General features: G+C 48.0%; 1 protein-coding gene across 2 annotated transcripts in view; it reads right to left on the minus strand.

Moving 5' to 3' along the window:
- The window catches only part of LOC119395984 (sodium-dependent multivitamin transporter), a 93,820-nt gene extending 68,827 nt beyond the window's left edge, over positions 1-24,993 (minus strand). For both annotated transcript variants that reach the window (XM_049416850.1, XM_049416851.1), the window contains exons 1-3: positions 24,584-24,993; positions 21,211-21,276; positions 17,874-17,925 (exon numbers count right to left, since the gene is read on the minus strand). In XM_049416850.1, coding sequence (XP_049272807.1) covers positions 17,874-17,925; positions 21,211-21,276; positions 24,584-24,925 — 460 coding nt within the window. In that variant the 5' untranslated portion in view covers positions 24,926-24,993. The remainder of the gene's footprint in view (positions 1-17,873; positions 17,926-21,210; positions 21,277-24,583) is intronic.
- Positions 24,994-25,946: the final 953 nt, after the last annotated feature.

The raw sequence follows: 25,946 nt of genomic DNA on the forward strand, positions 1-25,946 counted from the left end.
TCTCTTTAAAACCGATTTCTTCTTTCATATAGAGGTGCCGTGAGGAGATCTATGTCTGAAATCACTCCACTCTTTCAATGCTGCATTCTGCTGTGGCCGCTCATTATATGCTAACAGCCTGAGTACTCTAATTTAAACCTCCATAGCCTAAAAGTCACATCGTAGGTAGTGTTATATAGTCTCTCCACGAAGAGCAGTATATTGTGTTGTCTTACGCTCTTTTCTTTTTTGCAGATTTTTGAACACCTAAACATGTACAAGATGGATCAAACTGTTACAAAGAGATTATGATAAAGTTATTCATTGTGCATGGAATGGACATATGACAAATGCAGAATCCAGGTGTGTGGAGAACTTTAACAACTAGCAGTATTGCCCATTTCCACTGCATTGTCTTCCTGCACAGCATAGTTACACTTCCCATATTACAGCAGTGTCCCAATCCAAGCATGCAGTTTTTAGGCTTAGTCAGAGTGCCATACGTGGCTGCATAGTAGAAAAACAGCAGCGCTAGCAACTGTGTTAATTAGTTCGAATGAATTTCACACCATGAAATAGCGTGGGCATTGAAGATCGAGAATATCTTTTGTGTACATTACAAATCACCTAAATTGAGAAATCTGCATGAGTTACGCTCCAGTAGTATGGGTAGACAGTTGCCTATACGCAAAAGGGATGTTAGTCTTCATTTTGCACTGCAAATCTAGAAAACCAGCAAAATGTTGTTGTGCTCATTTCACAGGGCACGTCATATATTACGGCCTAGAGGTTAGAAAGTGAGAAAATGTTGGTATGCATGTTTCACAGTGCACTCCATATTTTACAGTCTGCTACAACACGAGAAAATGTTGCTGCTGGGGTTTTACACAGCCTTGTCTAACGATGAATTTACACACCACCGTGTTTTACATGCCACCTTGTAACGATGAATATACCGTGTAACCACCGTACATTTAACGGCTTAAACGCCAGATAACACGAAATTGGTGCAACGTAGATTTTACGGGCTGTGGTTATTTTTACTGGAAGAGTATTGTGGAGTGAAAAAACAGTGGCCGGATTATTTCTACACGATATCATTATATACACGGCATGCATGCCGTAAACTTGAAATACGGGTCGCAGTTTTTTTTACGGTAAAAGTCTGGCAGCATCAGCTGCCAGTGCTTTCACCGTAAAAACTACGGTGAACTTTTTACAGTGAGGGGTCTTTCCCGTCGCGGGGCATCCTCAGTAAGATGTACTCGGACGTTGACCCTGGTTCCCCCGACTGCAGTGAAACCTTTTATTCTGTGGCTCACATGCTCCGGCGACGTCCCGCGTTGCCTAAAAACCTTCTCTCCAGCGAAGCCGAATGGGAGGAGGCCATTAGAAGCATGGCACTCCAAAAGCAAGTCCAGGCTATCCAGAGTAACTCCTCAGGATCCTGTAAAGTTCGTTGTCTGTCTGTCGGAGGGTTTCTTATGCGTTCGTCTATAGACGGCTGGAAAACGAAATCCATTCGGTGTGGTCACTCCACTGTGCACATTATGCCACACGCACGTCGCCTTTCTTAAAAGTTTTCTCTCAGTCATGCGAACTCCGCAAATACGAAGTTAACGCGCACCTCGCGCGCCTCGAGGCACGAGCGTGGTCATGTGACTTCTTCAAGCGGATCTTGCATGGACTGTGCTGTGAAGCTGGTGATGATGTTCCAAAGAAACCACGTGACGCGTCGCTCATGTAAAAAACCTCGTCACTCACAGCTGGCGCGCGCTAAAGAAATCATAAGTAGAACTAAACAAATTTTATTTCCGGAGCTATGGTTCGAACCCGGGTTCCCTCCCTACGAAAGCGACTGCCTTGATCACTATACTCTATCTCACAAGCTGGTTGCAGCAGGGTGGACGCTACGAGGTGTAAGCAAAGCACATGTTTGCGCAGCACGACATAGTTCTGTTTTAAAGTAAAACATTTCTGCAAATATCTGTCTGGCTGGGTAGAAGATATTACGAAGCTGAAATGGCTCCAGCGACAACTATAGTTCTGTCTGTAATTGCACTATAATTGAAGAATACTAAGACAAGCGCGTTTGTTTGGCACGTGCTACGACACAGCAATACGTGACACGCTAATTACGTTTCTCATATACGTCACAAGCGTTTACTTATTGTACCGGTAACTGCCGATAATTGTGATGGCGAACGAACATGGGAGCACCCATGCGGACGTGGTCGCTTGCTTCGATTTGAACTCGCCCTTGCTACTTATCCACTGTTCTGGTAGCAATAAATAAAGGATGAAATCGACTATCGCTTTCTGTCATCTCACGCTGAGGACAATGTATCTGGTACTTTTCCTCCTAATTACCGAAATCAGCCACGCCTAAGCATTTTCCCCGATATTTTCAGCATGAATATTGAAAACAACGCGAAACAGACAGAAATACGTTGCTGTCGAAACGTCAGGACACAAATATAACACAAACACAGGCATCAGTTTATAACTGACGGACCCCACAGCTCACGACGGAGACTTCATAATTTCTAGGCGCAAGGAACCAGCGTCGACGGGTGCCTCTACGTTTCTTTTTTTTCTCGCGGCACTACTGCTGCTGCCTAACGCTAAACTCGTTGGTGGCTACCGCGTACTCGCTTTCTCGCCCAACGCGTGTTGTTGCTTTCCGGTGCTGCCATTGCTGCCCAACGCTAACAGTGTTGGATGCTTCCGTGTGCTCGCTATACTCGACCAATGCGTGAGCGCAGAGGCTATAAGGACGTCGAGCAGACGACGAGGCACGGATGAATACATCGTGAGGGGTGTTCGCGCTTCCCATAGGCTAAATAGCCGCGCAGCTTCCACAGTGCTGAAACCACCTTGTGAGATGGAATTGTGAATTGTGATGGCGAACGAACATGGCAGCACCCATGCAGACGCAAGCGCCCATGCGTGTCCAACTTCCCCTTCCCCGTGCTCCCTAATGAGCTGTAGAATTAAGCGTCATTTCCACAATTAAACTACTACTATTACTAGTGCTACTACTGCTGAACTGTAGCATACGAATTCCTTCTACAGACGATGAAAACGTAGCTGGGAAGCAATACACTAGCTATGGGCGCTTCATTGAAATATTTCGTGTTGGCGAACTAAAAGCGATCTCCTGGACAACGCGTAAGGTCGATATCAAGAATTGAACATATGAGGAAAATTCAGAGTTTGAGAAGTTTAAATTCCTAACACACTATTCCATGATCGCGTGAGGGTGCTTTCATTGGGCCGTTCTAAAGACTAACCAAACCTGATATGCACTTTCAAGACGCCATACCGAATCAGCCTCAAAACAGCGTTCCGGTGACGGCCGCGACCTATAATAAAACTGAACGCTTACCTTATGAGGGAGCATTGCGCAATGAGATATAAATAAATAAATAAAAACGAATAAATAAATAAATAAATAAATAAATAAATAAATAAATAAATAAATAAATAAATAAATAAATAAAAGCAGTATATGAGGTACGCCCACGAAGCTTCGCTTACCCGATTTCCCTGAAAGGGGAAGGGCTGTCGAGTTGTTTTTTTTGTACAATTTCGAGTCGACGCCGCCTTTTTGCTCGATGTGATGATGATGATGATGATATGTGGTGTTTATTGGCGCAAGGGCCAATTGATGGCCAAAGAGCGCCAGTTCATGGGACAAAGGATGAGAACAATGGTTGCGCTAAGTAGCTGTATAGGGGCTTTAAAATTCCTCGCGCTAAAGGCGGGTAAAACATATTATATATATATATATATATATATATATATATATATATATATATATATATATATATATTAAAATCATGAGAGTGACATGAAATATGTGTAGTGGAATGAATGACAAGTGGTTGCAAGAATAAAACTGAAGATATGACATCAGCACGAATGCCTCGTCAATGCCCTTGAGTCCAAGGGCCGCGAGGCAAGTGCTGTCTTTAATGTATTCCCCGCAGCAGCGACCTCCGCTTAGAGGCCGTGCTACGGTTCACCTTGATATATGACATGAAAACTCTGTACATCGTTTAAAAAAGCAGACAGTGACTGATATGTAAAAAGCGGGTCCCTACCGATGAACATTGAAGGGTAAAGTGGAAATTGTTGTCGGTAGGGTAATGAAAAGTTTTCTTTTTCTGATAGCATAAAGTTCCTTGCACTGGATGAGGACGTGAAGGACAGTGAGTGGCTGCCCACATCTATCACACAAAGGTGGTTCGCCACCGGACAGAAGGTGTGTGTGTGTACTGTATGTGTGACCGATCCTAAGTCTGCAGAGTAACTTATGTGTGGCGTGATTTTGATATTGGCGGCCAATTACCTAGATGCGGTTTGACAACGTGTAGCTTATTTCGTGTATGCATATCCCATGTGGTCTGCCAAAAGGCTCTGAGCTTTCTCTTCAGGAAGTGTTTTAAGTCTAGTGTGGGAAGAGCTAAGGATGTATTGTGACTGTTTTCGTGGGCGGATGCTGCTAGCTGGTCCGCCAACACGTTGCCTTGAATCTCGCGGTGCCCTGGCACCCAGCACACTACGACATGTTGTTCGAGTGCGTAGATCGTGCTTAAACGAGAATACAGCGAGACAAAGACGGGGTTTCTGTGTCTTTTCAGACTTTTTAAAGCTTTTACCACGCTTAGAGAATCTGTGTAAATCACTGCATTTTGTAGTTTTAATTGTTGAATGTGTTTAACGGCCGCAAGTATCGCGCAAGCTTCAGCCGTGAAGATACTTGATTCAGGGTGTAGAATACCGGAATCCGTGAAGGATGGCCCAACGGCTGCGTAAGACACAGAAGTATTGGACTTTGAGGCGTCTGTAAAGAATACTGCACAAGTGCATTTGTGTTGTAGTTCAAGGAAGTATGTACGGATATGTGCAATAGGCGCGTGTTTCGTTACTTCCATGAAAGAAAGATCGCAGTCTATAAGCTGCCACCGCCACGGCGGTAGTTGTGCAGCGGGAGCCAATAGACAGTGTTCGGAAAGTGGCACACCCGTTTCCTCAGCTAAGCCCCTCACACGAAGTGAGTAGGGCTGTCGCACCGAAGGACGGTGGTCGAAAAGGGCAGAACTAGATATATCTATGATTGTGGGGTGTGATGGGTGTTCCTTGTTTGCGTTCACCTTCAGAAAATATATAAATGATAAGTAGGATCTCTGCAGGTGGAGCGACCACCCGTTCGATTCGACGTAGAGGCTTTCCACGGGGCTGGTGCGAAAAAGCCGTAGAAATGCGAATGCCCGAGTGGTGGACAGGGTCAAGCATCTTCAACGCGCTTGGTGTCGCAGACTGATATATTATCGCCCCATAATCTAGGCGCGTGCGTATGAGGCTTTTATAAAGATTCATCGGACACTTCTTGTCACTACCCCACGTAGTGCGTGACAATACCTTTAGAATATTCATGGTTTTTATGCACTTGTTCTTTATATACTTTATGTGCGATATGAAGCTTAGTTTCGTGTCTAGAATTACGCCGAGGAATTTATACTCCGTTTTCACAGGTAGCCGCTGACCATGCAGATCAATGTCTGGATCGGGATGTAGGCCTCTCTTTCTTGAGAATAATACGCACGCACTTTTTTGCGGGTTAAGGCTGAACCCGTTCTCGTCTGCCCATTTGGTTACCTTGTTTAAACCAAGTTGCACCTGCCGCTCGCACATTGAAAGGTTGCAAGATTTATAACCGATCTGCACGTCGACATATGTGCAATAAAACAAATTCCGTGGAATACACAGACGTAGGGAATTCATTTTTATAATAAAAAGTGTGTAACTCAGGACACCACCTTGCGGCACTCCAGTTTCCTGGACAAATGTTCGGGACAAGACATTACCCACTCGAACACGGAACGTGCGATTGGACAAATAGCTTTCGATTATGGTCAACATCTTTCCTCGGACACCTAAGTGGGGTAGGTCTCTTAATATTCCAAAGCGCCATGTGGTGTCGTAGGCCTTTTCCATATCGAGGAACACCGAAAGGAAGAATTGCTTGTGAACAAAAGCGTCGCGAATTTGTGCCTCGATACGGATAAGGTGGTCAGAGGTAGATCTACCCTCTCGAAAACCGCACTGGTATGGGTCAAGTGATTTGTTTGCTTCGAGGAAATGTATAAGTCGGCGGTTTATCATCTTTTCAAAAAGATTACACAGGCAGCTTGTTAGTGCAATGGGCCTGTAGCTCGCAACGGAGGATGGGCCTTTGCCCTGTTTTAAAATAGGAATAATAATGGCTTCTTTCCAGGCCGAGGGGATCTCACCGGAAAACCAAACAGCATTATATTGGGAAAGGAGGGTTTTTTGTGTTTCAAATGGCAGGTGTTTCAACATTTCATACACAACACGGTCGGAGCCTGGGGCGGAATTATTGCAGCAATTAAGCGATGCTTGTAGCTCAGCTATGCAGAAAGGTTCATTGTATGCTTCGTGTTTTGTGGATTTACGCTCTAGTTTCTCTTTTTCGATTCTTGTTTTGTATCGTTGGAAAGCTTCCGTCTAGTGTGACGCGCTCGACACCTGTTCGAAGTGTGCACCTAGGAAGTTCGCCTGGTCTTCCAAGCTGTCACCTTGTGTGTTTACTAGGGGAAGTGAATGTGCTTGTCGGCCTGCTACCCTACTAACCATGTTCCAGACTTTAGCCTCCTGTGTGTATGAGTTAATTCCCGATAAGAATTTCTGCCAACTTTGTCTTCTTGCCTGTCGGCGAGTTCTCCTGCCTTGTGACTTTATGTTTTTAAAACTGTCCAGATTCTCGGCTGTCGGCGAGTCCCGAAGCAGCCTCCATGCTTTATTTTGTTTTTTTGCGCGCGTTTCGACACTCGGTGTTCCACCATGGCACACGTCGTTTGCCGGGCAGTCCAGCTGTTTGTGGGATACACTTCATTGCGGCATCAATCAAAAAAGCTGTAAAGTAGTCGACAGCTTCATCTATGCTTAAAGCACGCATGTTGGTCCAACTTAAGAGAGCCATTTTACGAAACTCTTCCCAATCGGCTTTGTCAATTTGCCATTTGGGAACCTGTGGAGGACATTCATTAACTATTGGGGTGCTCAGAACTATAGGAAAATGGTCACTTCCATAGGGATTGTTAATGACTTTCCATGTTAGAAGGGGCAGAAGTGATGGAGATGTGATGCTGAGGTCTATGGACGAGTAGGTATTGTTCGCAAGGCTATAGTATGTTGGCTCTTTTTTATTCAAGAGACACGTGCCGGAAGAGGAAAGGAACTGTTCAATTAGACGACCTCGCGCATCGCAGCGGGAGTCACCCCATAGACAGCTATGCGCATTAAAGTCCCCAAGTACAAGGTAAGGTTCAGGGAGCTCATCTATTAAGGACTGAAATTCATGTTTTTGCAGTTGGTAATGTGGAGGTATATAGAGAGAGCAAATGGTGACGAGTTTGTTCAAAAGAACCGCTCGAACAGCCACTGCCTCAAGGGAAGTTCGAAGTGGTAATTGTGTGCATGCTACTCCTGGATTAACTATAACGGCTACACCCCCGGATGGCGCGATGGCATCATCCCGGTCCTTCCGGAAAATAATGTAGCTGCGTAGAAAGTTCGTGTGTTTGGATTTTAAGTGTGTTTCTTGCACACACAGCACCTTTGGTGTATGTTTGTGTAAGAGTTCTTGGATATCGTCGAGATTTCTAAGCAGTCCTCTCACGTTCCATTGTATAATTTGTGCTTCCATATTGGATGTCAGGTAGTGCTGTGTGTACGAGAAGGAAGTGGGTGTTGTTTAGGTCGAGATTTAGAGCTCAAGTAGCAGGGCCGTCGTCGGGCCCCATTATCGGCTTTTTGGTTTTCTTAGCGCGCTCCAGGGAGCTACGCCGCTCTTTCGGTACCAGAGGCACCGGAGTTGTGTCCATTGCCTCGTTTGAGGCACTGGACGCCCGCGTATGCGAGCTGCTGGCTTGTTTGTCCGACCTCGCCTGGCGAGGCGTGGTCGTGAGACCCGACGACCCTGGAGTCGCCGGCATCTCTGGCTTGGCAGGTGGGGACTTCGCCTGGTGTGACGAAGTCTTGGACGCCACCGAGCCGGAGGGCGATGTGCTCTCCTTGGCCTCTACGGTGCCGGAGCTTGTAGTGGCCGCCGGTGTGGTCATAGTCAGAGTAGGCGGGGCAGCCTTCGCTGCTCCCACCATGGGGGCGGGTGGCGTTTGCCTCGGCACGCTGCGAGTGGTCCGGGCAAACGCGATAGGCCGTTGTGGTGCTGCCCCCCGTCGCACCACTTCGGCAAAAGATGTTCTTGCTGGAAATAACGATGAAACTCGCTGTCGTGCTTCGCGGAACGTTATGCTTTCTTTTACTTTGATCGTGAGTATTTTTTTCTTTCTTCCAGGCCGGGCAGGCCCTGGAGTACGCAGGGTGATCACCTTCACAGTTCGCGCAGTGAGTCCCATCGCCAGCGCAGTCATCAACAGAATGACCCGTCGTTCCGCATTTTGCACAGGTGAGCTGCCCTCGGCAGCTTTGAGACGCGTGACCAAATCTTTGACATTTAAAGCATCGCCGCGGGTTTGGTATGAAAGGTCGTACAGCAAGCTTGACGTAGCCGGTTTCTATGGCCTCGGGTAGTGTGCTGGAGGCAAAAGTAAGTATCAAATGCTTGGTCAGTATTTCGGTGTTGTCGCGCCTTATCTTGATCCTTTGGACATGAGCGACATTTGAATCTTTCCATCCGTCTAATAGTTCTTCCTCGCTGAGGCCAATCAGGTCCTCATCAGAGACTACACCTTTGACAGTGTTCATGGTCCGGTGCGCGCTCACAGAGACGGGGATGTTTCCAAACGCGACTAGATGTGACAGATTAATGTACTGTTCCTTGTCTTTTAATTCGAGGAGTAGGTCTCCGCTTGCCATCCTTGTGGCCTTATAACCCGTTCCTATGGTGTCTTTCAAGCACTTAGCAACAAGAAAAGGTGAAATGGCTCTAGCTTTTTCAGATGATTGTTCACAGTGAACCACGTGGTATTTCGGAAAAGTGTCTTTGTTTTTGGGCCAAAAGAATTCAGATGCATCGGTGCGTACCCTTTTTGGGGCACGATCGGTGGAAGAGGGGTTCAAGGGTCCCATGGAAAAAGGCGCTTGTTCGGCAACGGCGCCTACCACCCACCACGGAGCCCAACAGGGGGACGTGGCAGAACATGTGAAAAGTCTGCTCAACGCCAGCAGTACGCCGTCACTATAACCTAATATGGTCTACCCAAGGTTGGGAGCCACACACGGTTAACCCTTACCGCCAGGAAAAATCGAAAGTAACGAGAAGGGAGAAGTAGACAGGAAAGTTTAAAAGTGAGAGAGAAAGGCGAAGATGAGGCGAGAGAGAGAGACAGGAAAAGGCGACTGCCGGTTTCCCCTGGGTGGGTCAGCCCAGGGGTGCCGTCTACTTGAAGCCGGGGCCAAAGAGGTGTATTGCCTCTGGCGGGGGGCCTTAAAGGTCCAATCACCCGGCGTCGGCTCAACCCCCAGGATCCTCTTTTCCCCGGACACGGCAATGCCACGCACGGCTAGGCGTGGGAGGGGGTCGAAACCCCCCCGTTAGCTCGGGTTCGTGGTGTCCCTACACACCAAACGCCTGCTTGCGCAGACGCTCCTGCGGGGGCTCAATGTGAAGTCGGGCATGAGTCGGTATAAGGCTTTCGCCTTAAGTGTTGCGCGTAACTTTAACAGACAGGAAGACACGGGAATAATTAGGTAGCAAACGCTTCAGCTGGGAATTGCAGTTACAGCTGACATTACGAGAGAGAATTAGAGTTGAGCGCTCCATATAGCCTGTGACCCATTACAACTAATAAATGAGTAGCAGCGGTAAACACACTCTTAAATGACATATTATTAGGGCTTAGGCGTTTATAACCAAATAATAAACTCATTTCAGTTATACATGAGTTGCCGTTTTGGCAGTCCATGGGTATACGTTACGGCATGTCATTATCAGACACGAAGTGTATGTACCTATGGCAGTCAAGCAATTTAAATGTGCGAACAAAGTTTCTACGTGAGCGGTTTTTTTCTTGGTGTTGCTGAGACCCTGTTATGTTGTACAGTTGTGCATATTGTCACGTGGTCGTGACGTCGACGAAGACAGCAGTCAGCACGTCCGAGATGAAAATGTTTATTTGGCCGAACTTGTGGCCGGGAAACTGAAGGTCAAACTACAGCAATACACTGATAGCGTCGAACAGAGCGTCGACCGTCTATCAACTGACAAGCGGTCAAGCGTGTCGGCTTTTATACAGGAGCTATCGAATTTTCCAGCGATATCGCTGATGGCGGCGTTATCTCTCAACAAAGCTGGAACATTAGCGTGCGGCGCGTAATCTTAACAAAACGATCTACAATGATCGGGAAGCTTCGCGAACAATGTGGCGCGGTTTGCGCTGAGCGTTGCTGACAGTCTTGGGGGGTGTAGCTTCAACTCAAGAAACATAAGACACGCGGCAATGCCCCCCTTTGAATAAGCATCGTACCGATGCTTAAAAACAGAACATGAATACATGCAATACTAAAGAAAACTAATAAAGAAAGCAAACATTAGAGTCCTCTGGTGCGTTAACATGCATAGTACAGTTTAAGGCGCACCACATGCACGACCTCGGGTCGAGCGCGGCGCCTCAGAGTTCGTGATGCCGTCGGGGACAACCTCGTAGTCGAGTGCGCCGAGACGTTGAAGTACCCTGTACGGTCCGAAGTATCGTCGCAGTAGCTTCTCGCTCAGTCTGCGTCGTCGTATTGGTGTCCAGACCCAGACACGGTCGCCGGGCTGGTACTCCACGAAGCGTCGTCGAAGATTGTAGCGACGGCTGTCGGTGTTCTGCTGGGTCTTGATGCGCAGGCGGGCGAGCTGTCGAGCTTCTTCGGCACGTTGTAAGTAAGCGGCGGCGTCGAGATTTTCTTCGTCGGTGACGTTCGGTAGCATGGCGTCGAGCGTCGTCGCCGGGCTCCTTCCGTAGACCAACTTGTACGGCGTCATCTGCGTCGTTTCTTGGACGGCCGTGTTGTAAGTGAAGGTCATATACGGAAGGACGGCGTCCCACGTCTTGTGCTCAACGTCGACGTACATGGCCAGCATGTCGGCGATGGTCTTATTTAGACGCTCGGTGAGGCCATTGGTCTGCGGGTGGTAGGCGGTGGTGCGACGGTGGCTCGTCTCGCTGTATTTGAAGATCGCCTGAGTGAGGTCCGCAGTAAAGGCGGTACACCTCTGTCTGTGATGAGGACTTCTGGGGCGCCATGACGCAATACGATGCTCTCCACGAAGAACTTGGCTACCTCGGCCGCACTGCCTTTGGGCAAGGCCTTTGTCTCGGCGTAGCGGGTGAGGTAGTCAGTTGCTACGATCCACTTGTTGCCGGAAGTCGACGTTGGGAACGGCCCCAGTAGGTCCATTCCGATTAGCTGGAACAGCCGGTGAGGTGGTTCGATTGGCTGCAGAGGTCCCGCTGGCCTAGTCGGCGGTGTCTTCCGTCGCTGGCAATCTCGGCAAGTCTTAACGTAGTGGGTGACGTCGGCAGGCAGGCGTGGCCAGTAGTATTTTTCCTGTATTCTGGCGAGCGTGCGGGAAACACCGAGGTGTCCAGCCGTCGGGTCGTCGTGTAGGGCCTGGAGGACTTCTGGTCGCAATGATGAGGGCACGACAAGAAGGCAGTCGGCTCGAAGTGGCGAGAAGTTCTTCAGGAGAACGCCGTTCCGTAAAAAAACGAGGGCAGTCCTCGCTTGAATACCTTCGGAACATCGGCGGCCTTGCACTCGAGGTAGTCCATAAGGCCCCCAAGTTCCGCGTCGGCTCGTTGCCTTTCGGCGAAGTCATCGGCACTTATAGTTCCGAGGAAGCAGTCATCGGCGTCGTCTTGCGGTGGCGCGTCGACGGGGGCACGAGACAGGCAGTCGGCGTCAGAGTGTTTTCGTCCGGACTTGTACACAGGCGTCCACTGTTAAAGGGAACGTCGGAGCGTGTGGCGGCAGTTCGGCGCCACCGCCGGCCGTCGGCTGCAACGAGATTTGCGCAGACGCAGTGAGCACCGTGCCCGGTGCTCTTTCGTCGAGTCAGCGGTTTGCTTCGCGACGATTCGCAGCGCGGAAGCAGACGGCAGCAGACGACGAAAGAGCACGACTCACAGCGCGCACTGCGCCTGCGCGAAACTCGTCGCAGCCGCTGGCCGGCGGTGGCGCCGAGATGCCGCCACACGCTCCGATGTTCCCTTTAACAGTGGACGCCTGTGTACACGACGGTAATGTCGAATTCTTGCAGTCGTAGGCTCCACCGTGCGAGGCGACCTGAAGGGTCCTTGAAGTTAGCTAGCCAACACAAGGCGTGGTGGTCGCTCACAACTTTGAAGGGCCGGCCGTAGATAGGGGCGAAACTTCGATGTAGCCCAGATGATGGCCAGGCACTCCTTTTCTGTTGTGGAATAGTTGATTTCTGCCTTTGATAGCGACCGGCTAGCATAACTGATGACCCTTTCCAGCCCGTCAGTCTTCTGCACGAGGACGGCGCCGAGTCCTACGCAGCTTGCGTCGGTGTGAATTTCCGTATCTGTGTCTTCGTCGAAATGCGCTATAGTATCGGAGGCATCTAAAGGCGTCGTTTAGGTTCTTGAAATGCTTCGATTTGCGCCGTTTCCCACTTGAACGGCACGTCGGTCTTTGTGAGGTGCGTTAGTGGCTCGGCTATTCGTGAAAATTCCTTGACGAAGCGTCTGTAGTAGGCGCACAAGCCGAGAAAACTGCGTACGGCCTTCTTGTCGGTGGATGGTGGGAAGGCAGCGATGGGAAGGCAGCGATACCGTCGTACCAATGTTGAGGTGCCTATATTCGTGGCTGAAGTTTGTCAGCACTACCTTTCCTTTACCATCGCGCAGCTCGGCTATGCCTCTTGCGACGCAAATCTGACGGTTCAGAAGCAGGTGCTGATCGCCCTCGACGACACCTTCCAGGTCTGCTGATTTCTGAGTGCCGACGGAAATGATGACGCTGGAGCGAGGGGGAATGGTGACCTGGTCTTCCAGCACATTCAAGGCATGTTTTTCTGGCGGCGTGTACGGCGGTAGTTATTTTTCTGTAGATAGTGTTATCGACCTGGATCTCAGATCGATGACTGCACCATGAAGGCTTAAGAAGTCCATACCAAGAATGACCTCTCTCGAGCAGCGCTGCAGGACTACGAAGTTCGCCGGATAAATCCGGTTGTTAATGGTGAGTCTCGCTGTGCAGATTCCCTCCGGTGTTACTAGATGACCTCCGGCTGTCCGGATTTCGGGGCCTTCCCAGGCTGTCCTAACTTTCTTCAGCTTCGCGGCGAACGGTCCAGAATAGTCGGCTCCGGTGTCAACGAGAGCTGTGACGCTGTGGCCGTCGATAAGGACGTCGAGGTCGCTAGTTCGTCGTCTTGCATTGCAGTTAGGTCGTGGCGTCGGGTCGCGGCTATGTCGGTTTGTGCCGCTGCTTCCCCGTTGCGTTGTCAGGTCTACTTCGGTCCGCGAGGCTTCGTCGTCAGAGCTCTGTCTGGTTCGCGTCGGGTCTTCAAGGTTTCGTCGTGGCGTCGTCGTAGTCGGCGGAGGATCTTCGATGTTTCTTCGTACAGCAACCGCACCTCCATCGGTTGCTGCCCTTAGTTTTCCGGACACGGGCTAGGCGACCGGCCCCGGAATGGGCCAGTGTACGGGCGGCGTTGGGTAGAGGCGTAGCGGCCTGGCGACGGCGATCGGGAAGGTCTTCGGGGGGCCCACTGCGCTCCTGCCAGATAGGCGGCGATGTCACGTGGTCGTTCACCCTGCTGTGGACGCGGCGCGTCAATGGCGAACCCACGCAGTCCCATCCGTCGATACTGGCAGCGGCGGTAGGTGTGGCCGGCTTCTCCGCAGTGGTAGTAGAGTGGACGATGGTCGGGGGCGCGCCAAACGTCGGTCTTCCTCGGCGTGTATCGCTGGCCGGTTGGCGGGCGGTATGGCGTCGGTGGTGGCGGCGGTGGTGCCTGGCGGCGGAACTGCTGGGGCGGCGCGTCGTCATGACGCGGGCGAGGAGGGGGGGGGGGGGCGTTGCGTCGGGCTGCAGCAGCATAACTAATTGCTTGAAGCTGCGGCGGTGCCGGCTGAGGAACACCCAGTTACTCTTTGATTTCCTCGCGGACAATGTCTGCGATCGAATCCACTTGAGGCTGCGGCGAAGGTAACAGCTTGCGCAACTCCTCCCGCACGATCTCTCGGATGGTTTCGCGCAAGTCGTCGGTGGCTAGTGAGTGCACTTCGGAATAGGTTGCAGACAGCGGCGAGCGGTTGTACTGTTTCGTCCGCATGTCCAGTGTCTTTTCAGTAGTCGTAGCCTCGGTGAGGAATTCGGCGACCGTCGTGGGCGGGTTGCGAACAAGTCCCGCGAAAAGTTCTTGTTTGACACCCCGCAAGAGCAGGAGTACTTTTAAATGCGAAGCATTTCTTAGCGAACTTCTACGACTTTGAGCGTATCTATCTATCTATCTATCTATCTATCTATCTATCTATCTATCTATCTATCTATCTATCTATCTATCTATCTATCTATCTATCTATCTATCTATCTATCTATCTATCTATCTATCTATCTATCTATCTATCTATCTATCTATCTATCTATCTATCTATCTATCTATCTATCTATCTATCTATCTATCTATCTATCTATCTATCTATCTATCTATCTATCTATCTATCTATCTATCTATCTATCTATCTATCTATCTATCTATCTATCTATCTATCTATCTATCTATCTATCTATCTATCTATCTATCTAGCCGCCTACGACTTTGTGCTATCCTGGCCGTTTCGTTAATCGGATGTATACCAAAATCGGTGTGTCATAATATGGCCTTATTACGAACATAAATGACAGGTCATATCATGAAAATCGTGACACACATGTCATGAACAGCATGATTTACATTACACGGCCTTTGGGCTCTCTGGCCGTTCCGTTAATCGGATGTATACCAAAATTGGTGTGTCATAACACGGCCTCATCACGAACATAAATAACAGGTCATATCATGAAAATCGTGACACGCATGTCATGAACAGCATGATTTACATTCCACGGCCTTTGGGCTCCCTGGCCGTTCCGTTAATCAGATGTATACCAAAATTGGTGTGTCATAACATGGCCTTATCACGAACATAATGACAGGTCCTAACATGCAAATCATGAAGCACATGTCATATGCAGCATGATTTACATGACATGGCCTCGGGGCGCTCGCGGCCGTTTAAATGAAGGGATACATACGAAAACTGGTATGACGAGACATTTCTGTATGGCAAACATAACTGACACGTGGTAACATGAAAATCATGATTTGCATGTCATCTATGACATGATTTACATGCCACGCTCATGGCGCACTCGCCGCCGTTTCGCTAGATTGATATACACCAAAATTGGTATTGTGCGATGTGACTTTATGAAGAACATGAATAACAGGTGGTAGCATGAAAACCATGACATCCTTGACATGTATGTCATGATTTACATTCCACGCTCGTGGTGCATTCGCGTCCGTTTCGCTCGCGTGATATACACCAAAATTGGTGTTACGCGACACGACTGTATCACGAACGTAAGTGAGACGTGGTAACATGATAATCATGACATCCAAGTCATGTACGACCTGATTTACATGCCACGCTCATGATTCGCTAGCGGCCGTTTCGCTAGATTGATATACACCAAAGTGGTATTGCGCGATGTGACTGTATGAACATGAATAACAATTTGTAAGATGAAAACCATGACATGCATGTCATGTATGTCACGATTTAATTGCCACGCTCATGATGCATTCGCGGCCGCTTCGCTAGCTTGATGTAACCAAAATTGGTATTGTGCGAAGCGACTGTATGACGAAGGTAAATGAGACGTGGTAACATGAAAATCATGAAATGCATGACATGCACGGCATGATTTACATGTCATGCTCATGACGCACTCGTGCCGTTTCGCTTGCTTGACATACACCAAAATTGGTATTGCGCGACGCGACTGCATGGCGAAGGTAAATGAGAGGTGGTAACATGGAAATCATGACATGCAGGTTATGTATATCATGACTTACATGCCACTCTCATGGTGCATTCGCGGCCGTTTCGATAGCTTGATATACACCAAAACTGGTATTGCGCGATGTGACTGTATGATGAACATTAGTGACAGGTGGTAACATGAAAAACCATAATATGCATGTCATGTATGGCATGATTCACATGCTCTACTCATGGTGCACTCGCGGCCATTTCACTCCTTTGATATACGCCAAAATTGGTATTGCGCGGTGTGACTGTATGACGAACATAAATGAGAGGTCTTAACATGCGAATCATCTTATGCCTGTCATGTACGGAACGATTTACATGCCACTGGCATGGTGCGCTTCCGGCCGTTTTGTTAACGTCATATATATCAAAATTGGTATGGCATGACACGAGTGCGTGATGAACATAAGCGACAGGTCATGCATTTATATACCAGAATATGCGTTTCGTTGGCATGGTGTACACTAGATTGTGCATGCATGCGTGCATGGCAAACATGCGATATATGGCGGACTAGATGCCATGGCACGAATGATTACATTTGGCTCAAAGACAAACAAGGCGATGTATGCAGGTCTTTGCTGGCTGCTTCGCATTACATCGATACCCACAATGCGTGGGATCTGCCGAATTTTTTTGTCTTCCGCCATCGCAGCGTCGGCTGACGGAAAAGTCGAGTCATCTCTTCCGTGAAGATGGTGACGTTTTCGTTTGGCAGCTGCACCCGGGTCTCCAGCAAAGCAGCGGCCTTTTCCTTGCGGACGATGCTCGCGAAGGTATTGAGGAACGTCGTCCGAAAGAGGTCCCAGGATTGAAGGCTCGATTCATGGTTTTCGAACCACGTCTTCGTGGCGTCTTCTAAGTAGAAGTAGACGTGGCGCAGCTTCTCTTCAGTGTGCCAGTGGTTCAAGGCGGCGACTCGCTCGTACGTCTCCAGCCAGCTCTCCGGGTCTTCAAACGACGATCCACGGAAAGTTGGTGGCTCCGTTGGCTGTTGCATCACTACCGTTGTAGGTGGCAGGGGGTCTGTGACGGCGGTAGATGTGACGGTCTTCGGCTGCCTGGCGGTTTCGGGAAGGAGCCCGTACTCTGGTTGTAGTCCCTTCTACCGGCGGCTGGTTCGAGGATGCGGGTTGACCTTAGAGTCGTGTTCTTCGCGGCTTGGGCTTGGGTCAGCGCTCCGCGGTGGCGTCCGGATCATGAAGCAGCACCTCCACCAGATGTCACGTGGTCGTGACGCCGACGAAGACAGCAGTCAGCACGTCCGAGATGAAACTGTTTATTTGGCCGAACTTGTGGCCGGGAAACTGAAGGTCAAACTACAGCAATGCACTGATAGCGTCGACCGTCGATCAACTGACAAGCGGTCAAGCGTGTCGGCTTTTATACAGGCGCTATCCAATTTTCCAGCGATATCGCTGGTGGCGGCTTATCTCTCGACAAAGCTGGAACACTCGCGTGCGGCGCGCAATCTTAACAAAACGATCTACAATGATCGGGAAGCTTCGCGAACAATGTGACGCGGTTTGCGCTGAGCGTTGCTGACAGTCTTGGGGGGTGTAGCTTCAACTCAAGAAACATAAGACACGCGGCAGTATGGCGAAGTTCTGTAACTCAGTTCTTGCTGATTCATCGAAGATGGCATATAAATCGATCGACCCACTTCCCACTTCTCTGGGAATGTTTCTGAAACAGCTAGCTTTATTTAGGTGCGGTAATTTATGAATCTGAGAATGGCTTTTTAAAAGCCATCATTGGAACAACCGAAAGTGGATGAGTGAGGCTTACCTGTAACAAGCGTTATCGACGCAGCGAAGATTGAGATGGCCGCGACACTTTGCTGTAATAAAAAGAATCACAGTTCCACCGCAATGGTGATGCAATCAATGCGATAGCAACAAATAGTAATATTATACACACTCTTTTGGATCCGATCACGCGTACGTAACTCAACAAAACGCTGGTTTGAGAGTATACGGCAGTTCCAGGGACCGAAGTAGCTTTCTCCTGCCAGTCCTCTAAACGCAGCCTCCCGACGTCGGTCGAGAGAGCATGATATACCAAAATTCGCAGTTTCTGCTAGAGCAGCGCACGCCCCCCCCCCCCTCTCTCGCCCTTGAAAGGCGGCTGGAGTGTTTCGTCGCTGCTTGATGAGCCATCGACTGCAGATTTCGCACGTGGGGTGGCGCTATCTCATGAACCTTTCGTGCGACGGAGATGGCCGTCTGGTTTGACTTCTACTTTAGCCGCGTTCGTACCCATCGCTTCCACGGTTTTTCACGAGCGGGGAACATATGATCCGCAGGACGGTATTATTGATATGAGCTATACACTGAAAATGACGGCGACGGTGACTGCACGAACCCACCGAGTGTGCCCACATAACTGCTATCGCGATGAAAAGTACATTCATTAACATATTCAGCACTCCTTATCGTCGATGTAATATTGTCACGTGGTTGTGATGGTGAAGAAGGCTGCAGCAACATTGAGAAATACGCAGCTCTTTATCTGGGCGAACTTTTGGCCGGGAAATGAAAAGTCAAGGTAGTACATACAAGCAATTCAGGTTGTACACTGATAGCGGCCGAGAGAGCATCGGCCATCGGTAAACTGATCATCGGTGCAACGCGTGGTCTTTTATACAGCAGTCATCGAGCCTTCCAGCGTTATCGCTGGTACTCGCTTAAGCTGTCGAATAAGCTTGGTGATACGCGTAATGCGCGTAATCCTACTAGAGTGATCTCAAGCAATCGCAAAGCTTCCCAAACGTTGCGGCGCGGTCTGCGCCGAGCGCTGCTAACAATTTTTGTGGCTGAAACGTGAATGCATCAAAATAAAGCAGTAAATATGCGCGACAATATGGTGAATGGGGTCCGCTTTTTCAGATATTATAGGTGCCTAGCAATGTCTCACTTATTTGTTGAAGTAATGGTAATGCAAAGTTTCGATATTTACGTATTGCTCTTTTTTTACTCCGAAGTATTTGTTACTTCTGTTTTCTTTGCCGAAACGTCTTGCAAGCTCCCTCTCTCTCTCTCTCACTGTCTCGTTTGTATTGTAACTTTCTCTATTCCTATCTTAGAAGTGAGCGCAAAATCATTTAGGTTGAAGGCCAGTTTGCGCAGATATTTGGTGCCTGTATTAAAACATTTAATACAGGAAAACAAGGGCATTACAGAAAAACTCGTCATTATGGAAGTTTAAAGAAAGATAATGTTTAAACTAATTGTGTTTCTCGCGCCTGCTGCGCAAAAGAAAGGGAAAAAAGGAGCAAGCTTCATGGAGAACCAGCCAAAAAATTGCAGCTAGAAAAGGCATTAAATTCTAAAATTTTTTGTAGTATGACAGTACATTTGGGCAACACTTTGTGGTCAAAAAGAACGGTACAGTTATCAACAAACGCACAAGTAGATTAATTTACGCTTGTTGCAAATCCGCGGTGCACACTTCGGCTACAGATGAACAGAAAAGGAAATTTGGCGATATGATAAGCCGCAGCGGCATATTATCGTCTGCTTATAACACCCATGAACTGCTAACTCATACATTAGCTTCATAAGCGTATTCCTTGATGATTTGTTTTAACGCAGAGCATAGTCACCTAACAAAAGTCAGCTGAACCTGCCGAAGTCATAACCTCAAATTTATTGCTTGTGAACTTATGGCAAACCTTCTTACGCTACGTTGTCATAAATTTATTCCATTGAAACACGGGAACCTTTTTTCGCGCTTGGCAATATCACCCTACGTGCTAACACTTTGGATTGTATATTTTTGGGTATGCGATGTACAACTTGGCGTCAAATGTTTATAGACCACTAGGTCCGAGAAAAAGTGTGAATTTCCCAGCAGCTTGCGACTTTATTCCATGAAACTGCACAGTATATGCTGTAGGGCGTCTTAGAACAGGCCAAGCCTAAATTCAAGACCTCTTGCCTCGAGGACGAGGATGTCGTAGGTTGCACGCGGATCTAGTCTGGCGAGATATGCAGACCACTGCCCCGCTTGCCTTATTACTTTCAGATTAGGTTGAAAACATAATAATTAAAGGTGCATAGCACTTTAGGGACCCCGCTTGTCGGCCATCCATGGATCTCATGTGGTGTGGTCACGCTGAGAGTAAAGCGCTTAATACAGGCCATAACAAGGCTAGCAATGTTCAAAACCTGGTTAAAATGAACGAATAGAGGCTGACATAACATAATTAACAAAATAACCTACAATAGCAATTATTAACATAAAATCGCTAAAAACGTTTCCGGAACATGTGGCTGACTCCGGCGCCGCGTAAGAGAGAGCACCACCGCCTCGCAGGGCGCACGATTTCTCCTCTCACATGCTCTCTACGGCGCTACACCTGAAGGAGGAAATAACCTGACAGAACTCGCTGCAGACGATGTATCTCAACTGACGTAACAAGCAGGTAGTTGATGAAGCGCAGCAAAAAGCAGCCCACATGTGGCACACGGGGCTTGCGAATGTTCCTAAGAAAGGTACTACTCGTGCCGGCGAAATCCTACATGCTTATCTCAAACATTAGCGTCATCGACGGTTTGGTAAACGAAGCAGTGGGAACTCTAAGAACTGTAATCGCTGGGTGCCCATGTTACGCACTTCCTCAGCTTTCAAAGTAGAGGTGCTGCCATACGCTTTTCAAGTGAAGCGCGGGCTCTTCTTGTGTCTCGTGGCCTCTGTTGACGCTGATTGTACATATCTCAGATTAATTATGTTTTGTTTTCACACGCCTGTCGTTACAATAAATCTATAATCCGTGGAAAGCGCCCCTTCTGCGCTCATAATACATATTATATCTTCACACAAGCCATTACTTAAATTCACATAAATTCACACACGCCATACTTTTGATGCATCGCAGTTTTTATAAATTTCCGTTAGTGCAGAAAACATACACATCTTATCCCCCTAGTGGAAACTGCTTAACGTTGCACTCGCGAACAGATTGAAGTCCAAAAAAGTTTAAATAGGCTTTCTTTTTCCTTTCCTTGAAGAGGCAAGTTTTATCTTTCACTTTCTATTTCTTTGTTTCCAATGACCGAATAAAATTTATTCTAGAAGTATTTCTCTGGAAAATCTGTATTGAAGTTTACACTTGTTTTCTTACCGTGAAAAATATGTAGATCGCACATGCCGTCAAAGAAATGGTGGTGTTGAAACGTAGATGAATGTACTGTAGAATGAGAAAGAAAACACAGAAAGAAACAGCATAAAAACGGGATGTAATTAGTCTTCATCCTGAATCGGCAATCGTTGGAGCCACGTGCTGTATATTCGCCATGCACACGACGGCCATAATACAACAACAAAAAGAAAACGAGGTGCGGCATATTTTTTTGGTGACACCGCAAACAAAACTGGTTCTTTCTCATGAGGAAGAAATGTTCCCAGCCGGTGCTCACAAACAATGAACTCTTCTAATGTAAAAGGGCGAAAAAGAAGGGAGGTCATTGTCGTTGTTGTAACTCGCAGATACATTCCCTCTCAGCAGTGTGAACACTTGTTAACAACCAGCTGCTTTTCGACCGAACTTTTGAAGGCCGATACGTTTGGTCTTCCTGTCTGATAACGTGGAATATTAGACACTTTTAGTTGGGCGTACGTATCGAGCCCACGTACGCAGCACTGCCACGGGAGAGAACTGCGCATGTGCAGTACGTAACGCATCGATTCCAGAGATGCGCGCGTACGCCCGATAAGAAACGCGGCGTGCGTAAACGTGACCAGGCGAAGCGTACGCGGCGTGACGCTCTCGCGATATCTCGATTGATATAAGAACCAGATAGCAAAACGGCAGCGATGGCGTCGAACGCAGAGAGCAACAAAGCCGGCCCAAATCGAGTTTATTTTACTTTGAGCGATGATATTGCGCTGCTAGCGGAAATACAAACTAGCGATCCGTTTAGGCACCCGGAGCAGTGGGAAGAGATAGCTTGGCGCCTCAGGGAAGCCCTGAAAAAACCTTTTACAGCGCGCTGTGTGCGCGAGCGCCTGAACCTGTTGCTGGCACGGTACTCGGAGAATGATCAGCGAAACCAAAAAAAGTAAGTCTGGATGGTTGTTTCCGAGCACGGTACAAAATAGGGTGCGTTAGTCGTTGTGCAACCTTGCTATTAATTGATGTTCGTAGGTCCGGTACAGTAGCAATGGTCAACACAGTCTGTCCAAACGCACGCAACGTGACCAAACACACGGTAAAAGCGCACGCACATGCAAAACCTCGCGTAACTGAACAAACCGACGTAGACCATAGATCCAAAAAACGATTCGCCTTGGCTTGGATGCTAGTGGCCATTATGACGGCCGCTACTACGCGAGGGCGCTAAAAAGCACCCAAAAGCTGTTTTATTTCTAATAACATACGTCCAGTTGAACCAAACGTATCTCGGTACGGCAATACGGGGAACTAAAAGTGTCGTTGAGCGCTTCGCATGCAGCGTACGCAACGTATCGTGCCGCATACGTGGGCTCGTTACGTACGCCCAACTAAAAGTGTCTATTATGTTGAAGTTTACACGAACTACCAGCCTCTTTGAACGACTACGACACCCTCACCTCCCACCATCAATGTGTGTGTGTGTGTGTGTGTGTGTGTGTGCGTGTGTGTGTGTTTATACCACTGCACGAGGGATCATAGGTGGGCTGCTAGTTCATGGATATTATGGCAGAACTGCCGATATACGGGACAGTGGAACACACTGTACAGAAGCTCATCGTTGTGTTTTTTGTGTTTGACAGTCTGGTGTTTGACGCTGTTCTGCCACAATGTTTGTTTATTGTATCTGCTTCTCATTTTTCCCCTTTTGTTCCCTTTCCTGTCTTTCCTTATTCCTCTGTGGAAGGTAGCGAAATTGATATTTATTTTCGATTAACCTCAGCCGTACGCACATTACTTATCTCTCTTCAGGTGTGCAGGCAGGGCACTAAAAAAAGCTTCAATACCAGCCAATTTTGTTTTGACTCCAACCATTGAAAATCTCAGCCTCAAGAAAGGGTTTGCCTGATTTCTACAACCCCATTCCTTAACAGGCTGCTCAAACCATTGTGCAGCTCCCCCGGAGAAATTATTTTACTATGTTCCTGCGTCTTTCCGCAAGCTTCATGGCTACCGAAGTTGTTTAAGAGCGCACATTCCAGCGGTTTATGCGCATCGACCTAGTTAATAAAAAAAAACTTGCAATATTGCATATGTTTACAAAAACAGAATAGCGTGATTTAGAGTACCAATTTCAGGGATGTAAACAGATTATCTACCGTGCAATCAACAACAAACGCGGGGTATTTTTTTTTTCGAAAGGTCATCAGCTTGCCTTTTAAGAGCCAACCGAGCGAAATGAAAGGCGATGGAAGCAGGTTTCGTCACCCACGTTGCATTTGATACTGGGTTTTATGATACAATCAAGACGCGTTGGAATTTTTACCGCGTAATGTTACTTTTACTGTTGAGGTCAGCGTCCAACTTTCCAATATTTCACAATTTCTTCTTCATACTTCTGTCCCGATTAAGAAGTGCGCTGGTCAAACCTACAGGGAATAAAAGACGAGGACGCCGGCTGCAAGAGGACAAACATGTTTACGCCCTTGTGGTCGGCGTCCTCACTTTTTATTCAATGATTCTTCCCGACCAGACGGGTGTCCGTGGAAGCGTTTATTTCATAAAACCAACGGTAATCAAAGTTAGCGCATGTCAAAGTGTTACAGCACAATCCATGCGCAGTACGATACATTGACTCGACTTCCAGCTGTATTACCTGCGTAGCACTAGTGCAAAAAGCCGTGGGCATAGCCAAGGGCTATGAACAGCTTGCCATGGCCCCCTACAGTGTGCAGGACTTCACTCCAACATATCGCCAAACCTTTCAAAATGGATCTATGGTCCACACCACTGTTCACCCCTACGTACCATGCATGAAGCCGAACTACATAATCATGTGTAACTTACTTTTGCATCTAAATTAAACCAACAGTCAGTTAGTCGAAGGAAAGCACATCGGACAATAATTGTTGTCTTTAACTGTAGCCCAGTACTTAGGACGTAATTCGTAGGCTGCCGTCTGGGATGCCACCTACGGAAAGGGTGATTTTTAGGCCACATTAATTCATTTCATTTGCGTCATAATTACTATACAACAGTTACAGACCACAACTAACGTCCCCTGTACTTTCACTGGCCGAATTCTTCGTTTAATTTGATTTTGCCCAACAAATACACGAGCCCCTCGAAAAAAAAATTCCCTTCTTTCACCACTTTCATACCTGCAACTGTCAAGGGTCCGCTTCGCTAACTATGGCTCGAAGGGGACGGCGAATCGTATGCGTGTTGGCAGTACAGAATACATTGAGGGGCGTTAGTTATGTCCATTTTATACGCTTGGCTACTCTTTTTTTAGAGCCTGTACTTTTATACTGTAAGGAAATCTATCGCAATAAGAAAAAGTCGATCGCAGTAGAATCAGCACTCTTCCGGAGGCCATAGTTACCTCAAAAATCGACGTGATTCGCAGCCGGTACAGCACAGGCACGAAGACCTGGGTGGACAAAGGTACGAACACCAGCGGCATAACGTAGCACCAGGACGTGTGCCAGCCGTAGGCGTAGTAGTGTGCCGGAAAGCCCACCAGCGCCGTGGAAGACACGAGCGACGCCACGGACGAAGCCGCCAGGGGAATAGTTTTCAGCAATCGACTTCCGAGAAACACTTCAGCAGTCGTCGCGCTTGTTCCGACTCCGGTGCATGTCTTCCGGAAAGAAAAGTACAAGCCCAGCGAGAGGTTGCAGGCCATCAAGGCGCCAAAGATTATGTACTCCATGATACGGACCATCTTTCGCTCTGTTCTCGTTGTTGGCGTCCGTCTTGCGGTATGACTGAAAGGTTAGAGTTACGATTCGCAGATTATTATTGCCGCACACGCTCCTTTCTTTCTAAGTTTTCTGTTATCGGTCCATTACACGTGTACCTGCTGCCTTGTGCAACCCGCGTCGGAATGTCTGGGAACATTCGAAGTTATTTTAATCCATCTGCTGGGCTTGAGCGCGCAAACGCAAACAGCTGAGTTTGTTTTCGAACTAACACGGCCACCAGCGATAAGGCTGGAATGTTGGACGCCGCATGTGCGAATGCCGACGTACCTTGCCGCGGTTTACTTTATCGACGGCCGACGCTCTGTTCACCGCTATTAGTGTACCGTGTGTACTGCTGTAGTGTTCACCGGTTTGACTTTCCGTTTCCCGAGCGCAAGTTCGGCCAAATAAATGATTTCATCTTCGACACGCCGACTGCTGCCTTCGTCGACGTCACGACCCCGTGACAATACCGTATGCATATAAACTTAACGCGCTTTCTAAAGTGATCTACACTGCAGAAAATAAGCACTCCTGTAGGTGTATTGCCTCGCATTCAGTGTTACGTTGAGTTCGCTGAAGTTACTGGACCGCACAGGGCTAAGGCCGATGAAGCTTGCAACGATATAATGAAGTAATACTTTCCAAATGCAGTAATAGATAGCAGGTTCGTCACCGAACAGTACGTTTCTGCAATTGTTATTGTATTTGTGAAATGTCTTTATTTAGGGAAACTGGGCTCTAAGCTGATTCTAAAGCACATTAAAAATGGCACAGGGTGTAATGGCACGACACAGCCACTCCTGTAGCACACGGCAATAAATACTCAATGCGTAGTGGAATGAACTATGATCGCTCTATTGGCGACATAGAATCCGAAGAAGAAGAAAACACGTGCGTAGTGCGTCGCTTCTCTGCTTCCCATTTGTCCTCTTTTCTTGGTCCCAACACAGGGCATATTAATAGGCAGTGTGCTGCAATAACCGTACAAAACAGGCCTTA

This window comes from Rhipicephalus sanguineus, chromosome 6 (assembly GCF_013339695.2).
Source record: "Rhipicephalus sanguineus isolate Rsan-2018 chromosome 6, BIME_Rsan_1.4, whole genome shotgun sequence".
NCBI classification, from domain to species: Eukaryota; Metazoa; Arthropoda; class Arachnida; order Ixodida; family Ixodidae; genus Rhipicephalus; species Rhipicephalus sanguineus.